Below are 20,658 nucleotides of genomic sequence, written 5' to 3'. Positions count from 1 at the left end.
AAGTAAAAAAAAACTCAAATAAATTATCATTAATTTTTTTCAGAGTAGTCCCAAACTATTTTAATAGCTAATATAACTAACCATAGAGGAAAAATATGCAATAGTCTAATTTAAATTGAAAGTCATAAAACAATGAAACTAAAGGAGCTTCAGTCTTATAAAGGAGGCTCAAGGGAGTGGTAAACCGATTACTTAGGGCTAAGTAACCCCTATGGAAGATTTTCCCTCGCTTGAGTAGCAAGCAATCCACTACTTTTAATTGAGCTACTTTATTTTGATTTGGATAAAAAAGTAATTTCAATAACTAATTAAAAAAGATATTCAAAATTAAAATTAATTAATATAATTAGATAGTGTACACCACTTAATTCTATTTTCGTCAAAAGCATTAGTTTTATCGTTTTAGAATTTATGTGTAAATTTATTTAATTATAGAAACCAAGTAAAGTTAACTTTAATAAACAATTAATTTAATTTTCACTTTATACTCGATTATTTAATTTATTCCTCCAGTTAAATGATAATTTAAAAAAATCTAAATTAACCTTAGCTCATCTCTTGTTATTTTGAGAAAACGCAATTATTATTATTAGTAACTCATGCAATCTATTTCTCTATTTGGTTTATCCACTAGTTCTGAGTTTTACATGCAATTCATATAGAGTTGTAATGAACTAGCAGAATGATCGATTGTACATATATAATTAGGGCAAAAATAACACGTAATTAAGTTTTGACTCTTCGTTTATGAATTACATAATTATTTAATTATGGAGTCAAACCACTATAAATAACATGGCTAAACTCCTTATTATATATCATTACAAAAGCTACATGTGCTATTAAGATTTGATCTAATGACATTGTTATATCCATATTACCTTCATATGATATTCATGATCATGTGAGGTTTAATCTATTCACCTAAGTTGTCACTTTTATCTTAAGGTTTCTATTGCATCTACTATGATGAAAACAATCATTATATGCATCGATAATGATTAAATTATTTATCCTAAACAAATAGCTTGTGGTCATGTTCATTTTCATAAACCATAAAATGCTAACTAGAGGATATAATTTGCTTTTTATTGAGCTATGATTCTACTATCTATATGTGAAACTATGTAATGCAAAGTCATAGATCAAATATGCCAAACTTTTGCTTACTACTTCAAGACACATAAATTTTCATTACATCGAAATATACAAGTTATACATACATAACCATTCATGTACTTAAAATTAAGTTGAGTCAACACAAGTAAATTAATACACAAACAAATCTAGGATCAATTCATCCAAGGACTAGTCCAATGTACTATTAGTCTAGAATACTATATCTATGTTTCTATCTTAGGAGTTAATCCAACTTATATATGCAAGACAAACTATTTCCTAATTAGTCTTAGGGTAAACTATAAAAATAGTTGCTTTTGTTTGCTTTAGATTACATTTTAGTCACTTATGTTTGAAATGTTACGTTACCATTTTGTTACGAAGTGGTCACTCTGCTGTTAAGTTACGTTGTCTCCCTAAGGACAATCCTACGTGACAGTTCAAATGGGTTTTAAATGCCAACTTGGATGTCCAACTGAGACGAGAATGGGTTTTTAATTAAATAAATTTAATTAATTGAAAAGTTTTAACTAATTACACATTGAGCTGGAAAAGAAAAACCATTCGTCCCCTTTTTTGTTTTAGTTTTCTTTTCCATTTTGATTGAAAATATTATTCTCATCCAAGTTGGCATTTAAAACCTATTTGGACTACCGCGTAGGATTGCCGTTAGGGAGGTAACGGGGCCTAACGGTAGAGTGACTACTTCGTATCAAAACGATAACTTAAATGACTAAAACGTAACATTTCAAACATAAGTGACTAAAATATAATATGAGGCAAATAAAAGTAACTACTTTTGTAGTTTACCCTTAGACTGATATACAATATAATAAATTTTTTCACTTACAGGGTTGACAAAGACTTTGTCCCCTTCCTCAAATGGTAAAATTACCTTGTAACCCCTTCAAAATTTAAAAAATCACAAATTAATATAATAAAAATTTATAATTCAATCTCTAAGACTCCCTTAAAACAGTTTACTACCAATTTAAACAACCATCTAATATAAACAAAACAAATTTTCCGTAAGTTAGTATTAGTTAAAAGTTAAATCAATCCATGTCCATTTACTTTAAAGGCAAAACTTGGCCAACCATAAGGCGATCCAAAAGTCAAAGAGAACAGGTAATATCCTTTTTCTAGATACCGCAATAAAAATTGAAATTTGAAACTGATTACCATTACTTAACGGCTAAAGCCAAAAAGAGGATGTAAATTCGATTTATAAATATGGGCAGTTTTGGAATTTGAACAACAGTCTTCCCGTTTGCTGAAAACTATCCATTTCGTTTTCTGAAAAGAACACATCAAATTAAATTAACAGCCACAAAGTTTTCTTTTATAATCTTTCTATTCTCTGACCAAAGATCATATAAAATCTCACAATTTTCCAGCAATCGCTAAAAAATAATAAAAATCTCAAATCCGATCCCATGGCTTCTCGTCGGCGTATGCTGTTAAAGGTTATAATTCTCGGTGATAGCGGGTAATCTTTTTCTTTTTACCTATTTGAATTTGAAGATTTTTTTAAAAATTTCGGTGCGTTTTCAATTTAATCATGCATTTTCTTTTGATTTTTGTTTTTAGGGTTGGGAAAACATCTCTCATGAATCAGTAAGCTTTGAATCTGAAATCCTTTAAATTTTATTTAATTCTTCAATTTTGCATATGCTGGTTCTGATGTTTTAGTTTTTAATTTTATTGAAATTAGGTATGTTAATCGTAAGTTCAGTAATCAGTACAAAGCTACGATTGGAGCCGATTTTTTGACAAAAGAGGTTCAGTTTGATGATAGATTGTTTACATTGCAGGTAAAAATATGGTCATTTCTTAAACAGTACATTTTTATTTCTTGATTTTTATATGCAACTGTTTGCAATAGAATTTGGTTTCTCTTGTGCCTAATGATGATAATGCAATGTGAATTTTAGCATTTGTTTCAGTTTAATATATTGTCTGATTTTTCAATCCTTGAGTGGCTATCGTCAACTGTAGAAACCGAGCTCAGTTTTTTCTGTACTCTGCGAAGATTTTCATTTTGGTTGAGAAATAGAGATAAATAAATTTTAATTACAGTTCTTAGTGTTGATACTGATTTTCTTTTGCTTGCTTGCATAGATATGGGATACTGCTGGGCAGGAAAGGTTTCAAAGTTTAGGTGTGGCTTTCTATCGGGGTGCTGATTGCTGTGTACTTGTGCATGATGTTAATGTCATGAAGTCCTTTGATAATCTTAACAACTGGCGAGAAGAGTTTCTGATTCAGGTAGTGTTTCTATACTATGACACATGTAGCACCTTAATTGGAAGAATGACTAATGTTATCTTTTGGTTGAGTGTTCAGGCGAGTCCGTCTGACCCTGAAAACTTTCCATTTGTTGTGTTGGGAAACAAGGTTGATGTTGACGGTGGTAACAGTCGCGTGGTAAGATGCCTTTATCCCTTCCATGTTTGCTTACGATTTTCTTAGTGTTTTATAGTATCATATGGGAGTTCAAATGGGTTTCTTGATGGTGTATTTATGAGGTTATATCTCTCTGGTTTAGGTTTCTGAGAAGAAAGCAAAGGCATGGTGTGCTTCAAAAGGAAACATACCTTACTTTGAGACCTCTGCAAAAGAAGGATTCAATGTCGATGCTGCTTTTGAGTGCATAGCCAGAAATGCTCTCAAGAATGAGCCTGAAGAAGAAATGTAAGTATTTGCTTAAATCAACATGTTCTTAAAAGAAGCAGGTGATGCCTAATAAACTGTTAACACCGATGCATCAGTCTTCAAATAAATAAATAAAATATTAAAGTACAACATAACAAAGGTAGTTAATTGATGTTAGGAGATGTGTCTGAACTTTCTATGACGGAACAGCTTATTTCTTAAACAGCAACTGAATGCTCCTCATATTAAGAAATTTCTTAGGAACTTGTTTACTTGTTTTGTGGGTTTATTTTGAGCGGTGAACTATCCACACACCATTATGGGCCTGTTTGGTGAATGGCTTCAAGTGTGGCGGGGATGCATACTCACCACAGTGGAGTCAAAACTGACGTGTTGTTGGGGTAATGTAATTCCAATTTTGAACTGCTTTGTTACTGGAATTCTTCCTTGGGGATCTTTGTTTTATGTGCATTAGATTCTTTTAGCATCTTCTATTAGGTGGACCATGGGTTCTTGTTAAAGTTAAAAAACCAGTTGAGCCTTATACAGTTCAAAAGCTAATCTGCAGGATATAGGACTTTTTCTAATAGACAATGAATTTCTCATAAAATTTGCTTTATCCCTAATGTTTCAGTCTGTCTGTATATTTAATGAATTGTTTCACATGTATAAAATATAATTTCCATATGTATGTGTATGATGCTATTGATGGTTTATAGAAAGCCTTATGAATGTACAAATTACATTGGGTTACCAGTCTTTGCTAATTGGTTTTGTTCACTACTTGTGTTCTCTGATGGTGAATTGAAAGCTACCTTCCCGAAACCATTGATGTTGCTAGTGGAGGACGGCCACAGAGATCTACAGGCTGCGAATGTTAAATGAGTCATTGGATGGATCTTGTTTTGTCAGAGTTGCAAAAACAGCTGCCAAAGATTTCGCATTTCTATCAGTTAATATTGCAGGCTCTGACTATTAGTAATAAACTAGTGATGACATAAGACTTGGATTTTTGTATCATAAATTGGTTAGAAAAGTAAAGTTGGGTTGATCCTCCTCTTGTTGATTTTTCATTCAACTTCCAACTAAAAAAATTCATGTTTAAAAGTAATTGTACCATGCCTCCTACTTACTACGCTGTGATCACTCATATTCTGTAATAATAAAATATGGAGCTTCTGTTGTATTCCCTTTTTATGTTTTCCATCATGTATCGTACTGATGATGGATAATCTTGATGGGCAAATTACTTACACTTCCATCGCTAAAAATAGTTGAATTTGGTGCAACTTTTCAATCCGTTGTGAGCTACTGCCATGTCAGGTGTCAAATTGAAGCCTGGGCTGAGCTAAAGGAATGAACAGGTCGACTTTATTACGGTTTGGTTTGGTTAGTTTTGTCAGTCAAAAATGAATTCAAGTGGCTCCGAGATTGGACACTGGTGGGGGTCCCTTCATAATAAGTGATACACAAATTGGGCTACATGTCGGACAGAAATGCATTTATGTAGGATTCCAACCTGTATGCACTTAATATTTTATTTTGTTTAAGTTAATATATACGGAGGTACTTAAATTTGATAATCTGTATTTATTTGGTTTTTAAGCTTGAATGGTGTAAGTCAATTTGGTACTATTTTTAGGTATTTGACAAACATTGTTAAAAAAACTGATGTGATGCTGACCTGGACGTTAATGCCATGTAAATATATTTTAATGGTGTTAGTCAAACACCTAAAAAAATACTAAGTTAGCTTACGGTACCAATTAAGTCCCAAAAGAAAAAAAATAGGTACCAAATGGGTACAAGTTGTCAAGTTCAAGTGCCTTCGTATATATTAACTCTATTTTTTCCTTAAAGGGCAAAGTTTAAGTATGACTGTAACCCTCTTTGGCAAGCGGATTTCTGCATAAACGAATGGTTTGGCTGATGAGCAACTTTGGTAGTGTTGTTACCTATGGCTTGGATGTTTGTTTGGGCTGATGAGCAACTTTGGTAGTGTTGTTATCGATGGCTTGGATGTTTGTTTGGGCTGATGAATACCTCCCTCTCTGCAACATGGTTTGAGACGTGTAGGTATCTATCTATTTGCCCTACCAGTGTTGTGGTTATGGTGCCTCTGTTGGAGAAGTTATTGTTTCCCGTTCCATGTTCTGCTATAACGAACTTGTTTTACTGCTCGAGCCATCGTGTTGGGCCTTGTACAAGTTTCGGTTAAATTGAATTCAGTCCACTTGAGTGTGGCATATTTGATAAAATAGAAGTATGGGTCAACTTGGATACTAAGTCTCCCAATCAAATACTTTGAGGTGGTTTGATAAGCTTGAATTTCTTGTATCTTTTGGTGATTGAAGTGCTATTTTTTATAGATAAATATCATATTTATTCAAGAGAGTTTTTGAGTTGTTGAAAGACTAATTTATGAAGACTTTTACTTGATAAATACTCAAAATAATTGATAAGATAATTTTAATTTTTAAATAAGAGTTTAAAGCCTATCAAAATACTATTTCTGATCACATTGGAAAGCCTATAAATAGGTGGTTGATCGACATTCTACTTCAACTGTGTGGAGTGTCTCCAACATGCCCTCGTGTAGGGATTTGTTATGGAGGAAAATTATGTAAAGTGAGGTATTTGGGGGAGAGTGATTTGTACAATTAGGATTGGTATTAAGGTTGCAATTACTTTTGTGTAGGGATAGATTGGGATTAAGCCAATAGGTGATCCAAACAATTGGTGAATAAAATCATTATTTGAGTGAGGCTTCGCAGATAGAGGATTGGGAAATCCAAACTGCGTTAACAAAATATCGTGTGTCGATTCTCTTTTTACCTATCCCTTTTACCCACTTACGTTTTGGATTTATTTTACAAACTCTCTTAATTCTATCCAAATTTTATTCCAACAAAAGTTAGAACGAAACTATTTTTTGAATGGTTGTAAACCAAGTTTTGTTGTTCCACCAATAGTACATACATCAATGCTGGAACGAAGTGCAAATCGAGAGATCTTCCAATTGGTACCAGAGCAAGGTCCTAGAGTTATTTGAAAACAATCCAAAGTTCAGTTTGCATAAATGAAGTTTATCGATGCTTTGTAGGCTTGGGCGAAAACGTGGTGCTACACTTAATGACTTGGGAGTAGATTTTGAGGGCACACCATATTGAAAGTTATGTTTTGTATGATGTGATAAATTTATGAAAACAATTTGACAAGTATGGTGAGGGTGAAGAAAGCAACAAAAAGGAATTCTAGTGTTGAATAAAGTCCAATAAAAAATTTAGATGAGGAGTCTCTTGTAGTCGATGTTGTAGGGCTAAGGAAATATGACAAAAATTGTATTAAATTGACATGGGTAATATTGATAGCTGTTGGTTTATGCTTTGTCAAAGGAGTCAACCTGGCAAAGCAAATGGTAGATGTTGATTTATTCTTTATATGGTGATCTCTTTATGCAACTTAATGTTGTTTTTGTTAGATACTATATGATTTATGTTCAACTTATTTGTCATGCTCTATATCTCTTGAAATTAATTTTAAGAATGTGTGTACGCTTGATGGACAATGGGATGAACAAACATATTGATCGGGAGACTCGTTTGAAAATAGAGTAAGATTATGAACTGGCACGGAGAGAAGATGATATCAACAAAATATGATACTAATTTGGTTTTTGATCGTTGCTCTTACTAATCAGTTCCAGATTTTTTATGCAGTCACTTTGTGCATATATTGTTTTCAAACTTGAAGTTGGTTGTTGTTGCACTTGGTTTTATTCTTAATCCCTACTAGTTTATTGGATGTTTATGCTATAACAACTCGTTTTTTAGTGGCAAAAATCTCGTCGTAGTTTGGCAACCTGGGCGAACACTTTTTGTTATCTAAAGGCGAAGACTCTGAAGTGGGCGAACAGAGGGCCCAGCAGGCGAACATGCAGGGCTTCGGCTCCGCGCACCTACTGACACCTTTCGAAGCATTTTTTAGTGTGCGCTTTAGTTTTCGAATGTGTCATTCAACATCACGAGTCTACAAGCCTTTCTCATATTGAAAGTTATGTTTTGTATGATGTGATAAATTTATGAAAACAATTTGACAAGTATGGTGAGAGTGAAGAAAGCAACAAAAAGGAATTCTAGTGTTGAATAAAGTCCAATAAAAAATTTAGATGAGGAGTCTCTTGTAGTCGATGTTGTAGGGCTAAGGAAATATGACAAAAATTGTATTAAATTGACATGGGTAATATTGATAGCTGTTGGTTTATGCTTTGTCAAAGGAGTCAACCTGGCAAAGCAAATGGTAGATGTTGATTTATTCTTTATATGGTGATCTCTTTATGCAACTTAATGTTGTTTTTGTTAGATACTATATGATTTATGTTCAACTTATTTGTCATGCTCTATATCTCTTGAAATTAATTTTAAGAATGTGTGTACGCTTGATGGACAATGGGATGAACAAACATATTGATCGAGAGACTCGTTTGAAAATAGAGTAAGATTATGAACTGGCACGGAGAGAAGATGATATCAACAAAATATGATACTAATTTGGTTTTTGATCGTTGCTCTTACTGATCAGTTCCAGATTTTTTATGCAGTCACTTTGTGCATATATTGTTTTCAAACTTGAAGTTGGTTGTTGTTGCACTTGGTTTTATTCTTAATCCCTACTAGTTTATTGGATGTTTATGCTATAACAACTCGTTTTTTAGTGGCAAAAATCTCGTCGTAGTTTGGCAACCTGGGCGAACACTTTTTGTTATCTAAAGGCGAAGACTCTGAAGTGGGCGAACACAGGGCCCAGCAGGCGAACATGCAGGGCTTCGGCTCCGCGCACCTACTGACACCTTTCGAAGCATTTTTTAGTGTGCGCTTTAGTTTTCGAATGTGTCATTCAACATCACGAGTCTACAAGCCTTTCTCATTTCAGTGCTCGCCTTTTAAATCCGAAAATAGTGGTTTTGAAATCTCATTTTTGATGTTCGAGTCCGTAAATATTATTATTTAATATTTATGAGGTAAGTATAAAGTTTAATTAAAGTTTGGTCCATTAATTGTCAATCAGATATTTAATTAAGGTACAAGGATTAAATTGTAAAAGTGATAAAATTTAATCCCTATGAATTTTTAATTACTTTAAGGACCAATTAAGCAATTGGACCTTCTTTAAAATGCCAATCGGTGGTGGATGATATATGGCCTCTACTAACTTTGTTAATTCGATTCATGTTTAATTAATCAAATTTTAATTAAGTAAATTATAATTAATTAAAGGTTAACTAAAGTATATAAGTTAAAATTGAAATAAAACAATTTATTTTCATTCATTTTATCTTTTCACAAAGCAAAGGAAGAATATTAGGGTTTGAAACTTTCACTATTTGGTTCTTCAATTAGTAAGCATTTTCAATCCCGTTTCTTATAATTATTATGTTTTTGAGATCCTGTGAGCTTGATTTTGCTAACTCATATACTATTTTGCAAAACTGTTAAAGTTTTCAAAATTTCTTATTATTAAACACTTGATGAAATTGGTGTTAATTTTTTAGATTTTAAGCTTAGATATATATAAAAAAGACTAGTTTGTAAAGTTAAATTGCTAGTTTTTGAACATAGGGACTAAAGTGCATAAATTTCAAAATTTATGTAAATTTTTTATAATTTTAGATAATGTAGGGATGTATAAGGATGAAATTGAGATCAGTTTTAAAATCGAAGCTCAAACTTGAATGATATGATAATTTCTATTTTAAGGACTAAATTGACTAAAATGCAAAAATTTAGAGGAATTTGAAAAATGAAATTGAACTAATACATGTTTATAATAGGCTGTTATAAGATGTTTGGAATTGATAAATTGGAATAAATTATTATAGAACGGGAATTGAATCAACCAAAGAATAATCAAGGAAAAGGTAAAATTACAGATTAGTCCTCGATGTCTTGTTTGTTGTTGTTCTTATCAGGTAAGTTCATATGAAACTTACTAAGTTAATTATTATTTTATTTTTATTGTATTATTTTGTTTGTTTGTTAAATTGATATGAAAATAATGACTTTTGGCATCGAATGGACTAAACCGTAAAGAATAAAATATGACACAAACAAATACGAGATAATGAATGGATATGAAATGTTTATATGATTGGATGACATATAAATGATGACATTACAGGGATTGAAATGATTTGAATATTGTAATATTGCCTGTGTGAACTTAATAAACAATTAGGATATGAATGGTAAGCCATTACGATCCCGAAAAGTAAAACAGGTGTTTGATCTGGGATTAATACAATGACTTGAGATCTACCATTTGTTACGGACTCTCTGAAGCTAGTGTTAGTAGCACCGTACTAAGCTAGTGTTAGCAACCCTGATATGAAGCTAGTGTTAACAGCCTGAATATATCAGCTTATGTGAACAAAATTAGTCTCGTGGATCCGAGCTCAATTTACTAGGGTTCTTCGAGATAAAAAAAAGGAAATGAGATCGGTACTAAATGGAAACAGAATGGTTGAAATGAATGTATATAAATGAAATTATGTGTTATAAGATGAATATGACTTAGTCGTTATTAGATGAAATGTTATGTATTATTTGAATGTATTATAAATTCATGACATGTAGTTGAACTAACCTATTTGAAGAGTTTTGTTGAAATGCACATGAAAGTATAAGATGCAAAGGATTATCATGCTTAATTCAAACATGTTTAGTTACTTAAATTATTGAAATGTCAAGGTAAGTTAAGTAAATTTCATATGGATTTACTAAGCATTTGAAATGCTCACCCCGTTGTCTTTCCTCTTTTTGTAGATTGTCTACTTGTAGAACACGTCTTGCGGATCATCCAAAAGCTCACATTATCCAGCTCTGACTCGGTAGTCTTTTGATCGTTTTAAATTGGTTATGTGACATGTACTTAGGTGTTAATATATATATTTACTATGAACAATAGTTGGTTTGAATTTGATTAATATTTGAATTAGGGAATGTTATGTATGTGTCTATGTTTGGTTATAAGTTAAGCTATGAATGTGGTATATAAGTGGTAAATTTGAATGTGGAATGGTAAGTTCAATGTGATGAGTTTGAATGGTTAAATGGTATGATTTTGAAAGTTAAGTTTGTATGTTGGTATGATAAATTGGATGCCAAATTGGTTAAATTGTTAAGTTGGATGGGTTATGAATGATTGTATGCTTGAGTTGGTATGTTTTGGATCAGTTTGGCGCAGGTATAAGTGTGCATTTATGCACTAGTTGTATAAGTTGTTTGTTGGCATGAAATAGACACCAAAATGAAGATTTTTTGCAAACTTAATAGGAGGTATCAATGCCATGGGGTTGGGTATCAATACTTCAAAAATTTTATTGAATTTTCAAAACATCAAACCTTAAAACGATATCAATACCATAATAAAGTATCAATACTTTACATAGTGTATCAATACTTTAGAACAAGTATCCATACTTGTCATTTTTTTTATCAATTTCTCAAAACTTCAAAGTTAAAAATAGTATCGGTACCTATTATGGGTATCCATACCTTTCCAAAATTTTTGAAAGTTTACAATTTGATCCTATTTCGAGCTCGGTTCAACAAAAGAGATTTCATAAGCTCGATTAAGACTTGAATTTAATTGTGTATCATAATATATAGGTAACTATGATATGATTGAATATTTGATTGATTTATTTATGGTGTACTTGATATGAAATTTTAAAAACGTTGTAAAAATATCCCTATTGATCTCGGGTTATTTTTAAAGCATTCGTATGTTTGTATAAGACCCGGGAAAGAATGTTCATGATATTTAATATTGTTTTGTTTTTTATTGCATGAACGATCATGAATGATTATGTGAAATGATGATTTGTTGTGAATTTGATAGTAGTTACTTCGACAACAACTATAACATCCCATAACTTGGACCTAATGATCGAGTTGGATAAAGGGTGTTACAAATGCACTTTACTGAAATGTTTTAGAGAAGATCATAAAGTGAAAAGAACCCTCTTTGGCATCTTTTCCAAAAATGGGAGATTGTGGCAGTAGCAAATTGCCTTATGGTGCATAGTGCATAGTGCATAGTGATGATTTGATGATGCATGGTAATAGGGAGAGCTTAAGCAAGACAATTGGTGATGCATACTCTTAGATGGGTTTCAATTGAGTTCTCTTTATTTTCACATTTTGTTATGAAGGCTAACAATTTGTTATAAGATTTTGTCAAAAATGTCAAAAGGGAGATTGTTGGGGGAGTTGTCGTTGCTTGTTCCATGTTTTGTTCTAATGAACCTATTTTACTGCTTGGGCCATCGTGTTGGGTCTTGTATAGATCTTGGTTAAGCTGAATTCGGTCTACCTGAGTGTGACATATTTGACAAAACAGAAGCATGGGTTGACTTGGATACTAAGTTTCTCAATTGAATACTTTGAAGTGGTTTGATAAGCTTGAAAGTATTTTGTCCCTTGGTGATTGAAGTGTTATTTTTTAGAGATAAGTATCATATTTATTCTAGAGAGTTTTAGAGCTGTTGAAAAACTGATTTATGAAGACTTTTGCTTAATAAATACTCAAGATAATTAATGGGATCATTTTAATTTTTAAATAGGAGTTTAAAGCTTATCAAAACATTATTGTTGATCACATTAGAGAGCCTATAAATAGGCTATCGATCAATATTCTACTTCAGTCGTGTGGGGCATCTCTAACACGCCATTGTGTAGAGATTTGTTATGGAAAGAAATTATGTAAAGTGAGGTCTTTGGGGAGAGTGATTTGTACAATTGGGGTCGGTATTGGAGCTAGAATTTTTTCTTTGTGTAAGTGTAGATTGGGCTTAAGCTAATAGGTGATCCGAACAATTGGTGATCTAAACAATTGGTGAATAAAATCATTCTCTAGCTGAGAGGAACCCGAACTGTGGTAACAAATACCGTGTGCCAATTCTCTCTTTACTTATTTCTAACTCACTTGCGCTTTGGATTTGTTTTGCAAACTCTCTTAATTCTATCCAGATTCTATTTCAAAAGTTAGAACAAAAATGTATTTTATACGGATGTAAACCAAGTTTTTTTGTTCCACCAATAGTACATACATCAATGCTAAAAGAAGTGCAAACCGAGGGATATTGCAGCCCCTTGGCCTCCTTGATGTAGGCTTGACTTTGGGTCGATGCGCTCCTTGTTTCCTTTTGTTTGAGATTGGCTCCCTTGTTGTCTGACCTTTGGAATGCTGTACTTGGTCTCTTTTCGTGAATAAGTACAAACAATAAGTAAAAAAGATCGAATAACACAGGCTATTGGGAGGAATAGAACAACATTGTAACTCTCTTTATTACTGCTATGGTATGACATTCCTAAGCAACTCATCCACAAAGAACCTCTTATATCATCTATACATTTGTTTTATTTCCATGAATATAACTCACAATATTAACCCAAAACAATAAACATTTACAACCTTCCAACAAGATAGATAGAAAAAGAGGAGGCCATGGAACACCTTTGGAGATTTAATGATGAGTGGTAGCAAAGAGACTGCAAACCATCATCCCCCTTTAAACGACTCAGTGATATGTGCATGTGGTTTTCTTAAATTTAATGAGCTTGGTCTTTGTAGAATCAATGACCAAAGGGCAAGAAATTTGTTTCCGGTGCTTCGTTCTCACAAGTTTCCCGACCACATTTCCCCTCGACTGGACTTCAAACTTCAGCACCAATGGAATTTCAGCAGCACCATTTTGTGTAAATGTTAAGGTTGATCCAGCCCCATAAAGTGGCACTTTTTTCCCTTCCAACACCACTGATACAGTCCTACGGCTCTTCCTTGGCTGATAATATTTCTTCAGCTGCAAAAGATTTAGTTAAGACATTCACTTTATTGCATCACAAGTTTATAACCAAACATGATCGGGATTTCAATGAATCGTCAACACGAAATCGTACCTGACCGGTTGCAACGGGAATTTCTGAGTATACGAGATTGACGGGATTGGAAGTAACATGAATACCAAATATTGTAGCAGGGTTGTATACACTCAGCTTCAAGGTGCCATTGACAGTCAGCAATTTTGTTGGTACCCCTGAGAAATCTGAACCTTCCCCGATATAGAAGTTGTGCACTGCAAAGCTCTGCGAGACTCACATTCTTCATCAAATCAACTCTAACATATAAAACAAGTGATAAAATATGCATATTGCATTTGCATATGAGTGGAGCAACTCATGGTTTCTGCGGCTCTTGTTGTTCCAATAGGGTCGGAAGCGTGTAAATTATTGTACTAAAAAATCACACAAAGTTCAATTACCAGGGAAGAGAGGTGGATCACAAGGATCTCTTAAATACCAAGTATTTCCTTAGTCAGAATATTCCTTCTAACGTAATTTAATAGCACAATTAAATACTACTATTATACCCTCAAATATTGAAAGAAAAATAGGACAAAAGAACATAAGAGTTTTAACGAGGTTCGGTAAATTATACCTACGTCCTCGGGCACTAACACCAGATGATAACTTTACTATCTCCAAAATATTACAAACAAATAGAATTCCTTAAGAATTCTCAAATGGGAGAAGAGAGAAAACTAAGAGAGAAAGATTGGTTGGGATGAATTGAAATGAGAAATGAGAAGGCCTATTTATAGTTGAGGTTTAAGGACCAAACAATAAATAGCCCATTATCTCAAGGACCAAAAAAAAAATTATCCCATGCCACTTTTTCAAAGTCAACTTTAGGGTGCTAAACTTGCACCACTTTGTATTGTTTGCCATTAATGTTGTCTCCCATTAATGTTAACAATCTCCACCTTGAAGATTTGATTAGGATAATCACATCTTCACACACTTCTTTCAACTCCCCAAATTCGATAAAGCTATCTTTTGTAGTGCCTACAAATGCACTTTCGAGCGCCATACACCTGAAGGTGCTCAAATTCTCAGGATGTTAATCAAGTTCAAACAATGATTAAACTTGATTGTTGTTACCACCTTGGTCATCATATCTGCGGAATTATCTGCTGTCAGAATCTTCTGAAGTAGAATTTTTCCTTTTTCAAAGACTTCCCGCACAAAGTGATATCTTACGTCGATATGCTTGGTTCTTGAATGATAGACTTGATTTTTCGCTAAATGAATAGCGCTCTGACTGTCACAATATAAACTTATGTGACTTTGAACAACTCCTAAGTCTTTCAACAATCCATTAAGCCAAATAGCCTCCTTAACAGCTTCTGTAACTGCCATATATTCTGCCTCTGTAGTAGACACAGCTACTGTAGACTGTAAGGTAGACTTCCAACTCACTGGGGCTTTCGCAAGAGTAAACAGATACCCCGTAGTTGAACGACGTTTATCTAAATCACCAGCAAAGTCGGAATCAACATATCCAACTACAAACTGACCAAGTGCTTCATCCTGTTCAAAAATTAAACCAACATCTACGGTTTTTCGAAGATACCGTAGAATCCATTTCACAGCTTGCCAATGTCCTTTTCCAGGATCATGCATATACCTGCTCACAACTCCAACAGCTTGTGAAATGTCAGGCCTCGTACACACCATCGCATACATCAAACTCCCAACTGCATTAGCATATGGGACTTTCGCCATATATTCTCTTTCATCTTCAGTCTTCGGAGATAATTGAGCACTAAATTTCAAATGAGAAGCAAGTGGGGTACTTACATGTTTTGTGTTTTCATTTACACCAAAACATTGTAATACCTTTTTCAGATATTGCTTCTGATTTAAACAAAGCTTGCCTCTCGGTCTATCTCTACTTATCTCCATGCCGAGAATCTTCTTGGCCTTACCTAGATCTTTCATCTCGAACTCTTGATTCAACTGAGCCTTCAGCTTATCTATCTCATTTTGGCTCTTCGAAGCGATTAACATATCATCAACATACAAGAGTAGATAAATGAAAGATCCGTCATGCAGCTTCTGCAAATATACACAATTGTCATATTTGCTTCTTGTGTACTTCTGCCTTCTCATAAAGCTATCAAATCGTTTGTACCACTGCCTCGGGGATTGCTTCAATCCATATAGCGATTTGTTAAGCTTACAAACCCAATTTCTACCACCAGCATCTGTGTATCCTTCTGGCTGAGTCATATAGATCTCCTCTTCTAACTCACCATGCAAGAAAGCCGTCTTAACATCAAGTTGAGCTAGCTCCAAATTCAACTGTGCTACCAAGGCCAACAAAATTCTAATGGAGGAATGCTTCACAACAGGGGAAAATACATCATTGTAGTCAATTCCCTCCTTCTGAGCGTAGCCTTTAGCTACCAATCTTGCCTTGTAGTGAATATCCTTCTTGCTAGGAGATCCATCTTTCTTTGCGAATACCCACTTGCATCCGATTGCCCTTTTACCTTTCGGTAATTGCGCCAACTCCCAAGTATTGTTCTTCCGGAGAGACTGCATTTCTTCATCCATGGCGCTTTTCCATTTATCACTTTCTAAGCTTTGCATTGCTTCTTGATAAGTGATAGGAATATCATCAACAACGGGAAGGGCGTAGGCCACCATATCAGTAAATCGAGCAGGTTTACGAATTTCTCTCCGTGGCCTTGCAACTGCAACTGGTTCTGGTGTACTTAATGGTTCTTGGGTCAGAACCTCTTCAACCTCTAATTCCTCCATTGTGGCTGGAGAATTAGACTTATTAACTGGGCAAATCCCCATCTGCTCAAACTCCACCTATTTTGGAGTACACTCCACCTGCTGTGGAGTATTGCTCGTCTGAATATCTTTATCTGCTACCTTTTTCAATGTGGCAGATTCATCAAAGGTAACATCTCTGCTACAGATCATTTTCTTTGTGCTTAAGCACCAAAGACGAAATCCCTTCACTCCAGAAGTGATTCCCATAAAGAGAGCTTTCTTTGCCCTCGGATCTAACTTTGACTCCTTCACATGGTAATATGCAGTGGTTCCAAACACATGTAAGGAATCATAATCTGTAGCCGGTTTTCCAGACCATACCTCCATAGGAGTTTTTCTTTCTAATGCAGATGATGGCAAACGATTAACAAGATGGCCAGCGTATGTCACAGCCTCAGCCCAAAATTGCTTGCCCAACCCAGCATTGGACAACATACATCGAACTTTCTCCAGCAATGTTCGATTCATACGCTCTGCCAATCCATTCTGCTGTGGTGTATCCCTAACTGTGAAGTGTCGAACAATACCATACTCTTGGCACACATCGAAGAACGGATCACTTTTATATTCCCCTCCATTGTCCGTCCTAAGCCGCTTGATTTTCTTGCCAGTCTGGTTTTCGATCATAGTTTTCCATTTAAGAAAAACTCTAAGCACTTCATCCTTAGTTCTCATGGTATACACCCAAACTCTTCTGGAAAAGTCATCAACAAAAGTAACAAAGTAGTGTTTTCCTCCCAATGAAGGTGTCTTGGAAGGCCCCCACACATCTGAGTGAACATATTCCAAAATACCTTTTGTATTATGGATAGCAGTACCGAATTTCACTCTCTTTTGCTTTCCCAGAACACAATGCTCGCAAAATTTTAATTTGCAAGCCTTTGCACCTTTCAATAATCCTTGCTTTGCCAGAATTTGCAAGGATTTTTCGCTGGCATGTCCCAACTTCATATGCCACAACTGCATTGAGTCCAAGTCTTTATTACTGGAAGCTGCAGCGACTGCTCCAATAACTGTACTACCTTGGTAGTAATACAAGTTATTTTTCCTGATGCCCTTCAATATCACAAGTGCGCCAGATGTCACTTTCAAAACCCCATCTCTCATAGTAACAACTGAACCATTGGATTCCAAGGCTCCCAATGAGATGAGATTTTTCTTCAAACTGGGCACGTACCGAACATCAGTCAGAACTCTGGTTGATCCATCTTTATTCTTTAATTGGATTGAACCTATCCCAACAGTTTTACAGGCATTGTCATTGCCCATATAAACAACTCCTCCATTTAGTTCTACTAAATCAGAGAACCACTCCCGGTTAGGGGACATATGATAGGTACAACCCGAATCCAATATCCACTCATCTGAATGGAACGACGATGATGATGCAACTAGTATAGTTCAGAGTCACTAGTATCATGCTTAGCAACACAAGCATCTACAGCAGCTTTTCCCTTATTCTTCAGCTTTGGACAATTTTTCTTCCAGTGGCCTTTCTCATGACAAAAAGCACATTCATCTTTCCCGAGTCTGGACTTTGACTTTGATCTCCCCTTTTGAGTTTTCTTTCGAGTGTATGAACGACCTCGGACTACTAAAGCTTCTGTATCTCTGATTGAGTTTTTCTGTTTGTCCTTCTTTCTCTGTTCATAACTGTATAAGGCCGCACAGACTTCGCTCAGAGATATATCACTCCTGCCATGAAGTAGAGTAGTTTCTAGGAACTCAAACTCCTCAGGAAGTGACCCCAACAGCATCAAAGCCAAATCTTCATCTTTGAATGTCTCATCCATATTCAGCAAATCAGTGACTAACTGATTAAATTTGGTGATGTGATCATTCATTGTGGTACTTGGGACGTATGTGAAGCGAAACAGTCTTTTCTTCAAGTGGAGCTTATTTTGACTGTTTTTCTTCAAAAAAATTTCTTCAAGTGCCACCCACAACTTATTTGCAGAAGTCTCCTTTGAAAAAGCATACCTCTGCTCTCGAGAAAGGCATGATCGAATTGTGCCACATGCCAACCGATTGATCGCCTTCCAATCTTTCTCCTGTACATCATCTGGTTTCTCTTCATCAATGGCAATGTCTAGACCCTGCTGAAAAAGGGCATCTAGAACCTCACTTTGCCACATACCAAAATGGCCCGTGCCATCAAAGATCTCCACGGCCAATCTTGCATTTGCAATTGTCGGTCTTGTCCACATGGACGATGTTGAAGCTCCTACACCGACTGTTTTCTCCATAATATTTCAATATACCTAAGGAAATCTTTTCTGATGTGGAAGATCAGTTCAAACTGCAACCACAGAGCATACTACGATTAACCTTCGGCTCTGATACCACTTGTTGTTCCAATAGGGTCGGAAGCGTGTAAATTATTGTACTAAAAAATCACACAAAGTTTAATTCCCAGGGAAGAGAGGTGGATCACAAGGATCTCTTAAATACCAAGTATTTCCTTAGTCAGAATATTCCTTCTAACGTAATTTAATAGCACAATTAAATACTACTATTATACCCTTAAATATTGAAAGAAAAATAGGACAAAAAGAACATAAGAGTTTTAACGAGGTTCGGTAAATTATACCTACGTCCTCGGGCACTAACACCAGATGATAACTTTACTATCTCCAAAATATTACAAACAAATAGGATTCCTTAAGAATTCTCAAATGGGAGAAGAGAGAAAACTAAGAGAGAAAGATTGGTTGGGATGAATTGAAATGAGAAATGAGAAGGCCTATTTATAATTGAGGTTTAAGGACCAAACAATAAATAGCCCATTATCTCAAGGACCAAAAAAAAATTTATCCCATGCCACTTTTTCAAAGTCAACTTTAGGGTACTAAACTTGCACCACTTTGTATTGTTTGCCATTAATGTTGTCTCCCATTAATGTTAACAGCTCTAAGGTTACTGTCAACAGTAATGAACTTGGAGATTTTGATTTATTTTCTTTCCACTTTTCGTTAACTCTTTTCATTTTTTCCTCTCAACCAAACAGACCTAAACGTGTTAGAGAGTATAAATATTCTCACTTTTTCTGATATTTTAACATAAGTATGATTAGAAAATGAAGAAATGGATAAAATTAGCATACCTTGACCAGGATTTCAGCTTTGTAAGGCCTGCTGGCACCCCAAATAATCAAGCAAAACACAGTAAACAATACCACAAAAGTGAAAAGAGCAATCAAGGCCTGGCAACGCCTAGTGAAAGCCTTATCCTCGAACTCATCATAGGGCCCTTCTTCCATAATTACCCCACACTCAGGCCACCCTTTATCATTCCTCTTCCTCCCCCCTTTCCTACCGGAGGACGAGCGGAATATCCCCGAAAACCGACTAGCCGAAGAGTTCCTGGAATGGCGGCCAACGGAGGAAGGGTGTGAAGGTGACTCCATGGGACTCGGTTGCATGGTGGATGACTTGTCTCCATCATGAGAGTCTCGTGATGGACTCTGAACATAGTATACGGGACGTTTGGGAGACCTCGACGGTGATGATGGAGCAAGGCTTGTGATATCCGATTCCGACTTCGTTCACAGCATCTTTTCTGCTTGGGGTGCACTCCAAAACTCTAAGAAAACAACTAAAGCATGCAGAGCAGAGCACTAAAAACAGAGAATTTAGTACCCAATACAAAGAAAATTCATGGAATTCTTGCCAAAAACTTTAAGCAAGCAAGGAAAAGAGATGATACAAATTAATAACTGAAGAAGGAAAAGAAAAACATTACAGATAATATAAAGGTGAAAGAGGCAGCAATTGAGTTCACTAACTCTCTGTTTCACTCTTTGTCTGTCTTTTTATTGTTGCATACGGATAGAGTAAAGTAATCCAAAAGAAAGACAACTGGTTTTTTTTTTTCTAATTTTAAAAAAGTCCATGAATTTTTATATTAAATAGACAAAGTATCATATTTTAAAATTTTTATTACACTTAAATAAGTCATTTTCTTCTAATTTGTATTAAATAAACATTTAATCTTTAATTTATATTCAAAGTTCTAGTATTTTAATTTATATTTAAATAAACATTTCATTTTGCATAAAAAAATTATTTAAAAAATCAAACACATTTTCTAATAAATAATTCAATAAAATTTATAATTTTATTGACCAAAAATAATTTTATAATTAGTGTATTATATTTTATATTACTCATATAAATTAATAAAATAAATTATTTATATT

At 34.5% G+C, this 20,658-nt stretch overlaps 2 protein-coding genes across 4 annotated transcripts; one reads left to right on the top strand and one right to left on the bottom strand.

Moving 5' to 3' along the window:
* Positions 1-2,379: 2,379 nt before the first annotated feature.
* On the top strand, positions 2,380-4,960 carry LOC107913905 (ras-related protein Rab7). Of its 3 annotated transcripts, none has more exons than XR_005919154.1 (7): positions 2,380-2,608; positions 2,710-2,736; positions 2,834-2,933; positions 3,241-3,546; positions 3,668-3,813; positions 4,074-4,175; positions 4,586-4,692. XR_005919154.1 is itself a non-coding variant. In NM_001327092.1 (7 exons), exons 1-7 carry the CDS (start codon positions 2,556-2,558, stop codon positions 4,653-4,655), a joined length of 624 nt encoding a protein of 207 aa, NP_001314021.1. In that variant the 5' UTR covers positions 2,477-2,555; the 3' UTR covers positions 4,656-4,958. The 3 variants fall into 3 exon arrangements, 2 of the variants coding, with proteins under 2 accessions (XP_040957820.1, NP_001314021.1); NM_001327092.1 differs by lacking the exon at positions 4,074-4,175 and having other exon boundaries at positions 2,477-2,608; positions 3,241-3,387; positions 3,466-3,546; positions 4,586-4,958; XM_041101886.1 differs by lacking the exon at positions 4,074-4,175 and having other exon boundaries at positions 2,382-2,608; positions 4,586-4,960.
* An 8,127-nt stretch (positions 4,961-13,087) lies between these two features.
* On the bottom strand, positions 13,088-20,335 carry LOC107913904 (uncharacterized). The gene is made up of 3 exons (XM_016842573.2): positions 19,564-20,335; positions 13,734-13,919; positions 13,088-13,636 (listed from the first exon to the last, which is right to left on the bottom strand). The coding sequence occupies exons 1-3, from the start codon at positions 19,879-19,881 to the stop codon at positions 13,355-13,357; spliced, it is 786 nt and encodes a 261-aa protein (XP_016698062.1). The 5' UTR covers positions 19,882-20,335; the 3' UTR covers positions 13,088-13,354.
* Positions 20,336-20,658: the final 323 nt, after the last annotated feature.

This window comes from Gossypium hirsutum, chromosome D10 (assembly GCF_007990345.1).
Source record: "Gossypium hirsutum isolate 1008001.06 chromosome D10, Gossypium_hirsutum_v2.1, whole genome shotgun sequence".
Lineage (NCBI taxonomy): Eukaryota > Viridiplantae > Streptophyta > Magnoliopsida > Malvales > Malvaceae > Gossypium > Gossypium hirsutum.
Note: the sequence above shows the minus strand (reverse complement) of the source record. Positions and strands in the feature narration are given on the sequence as shown.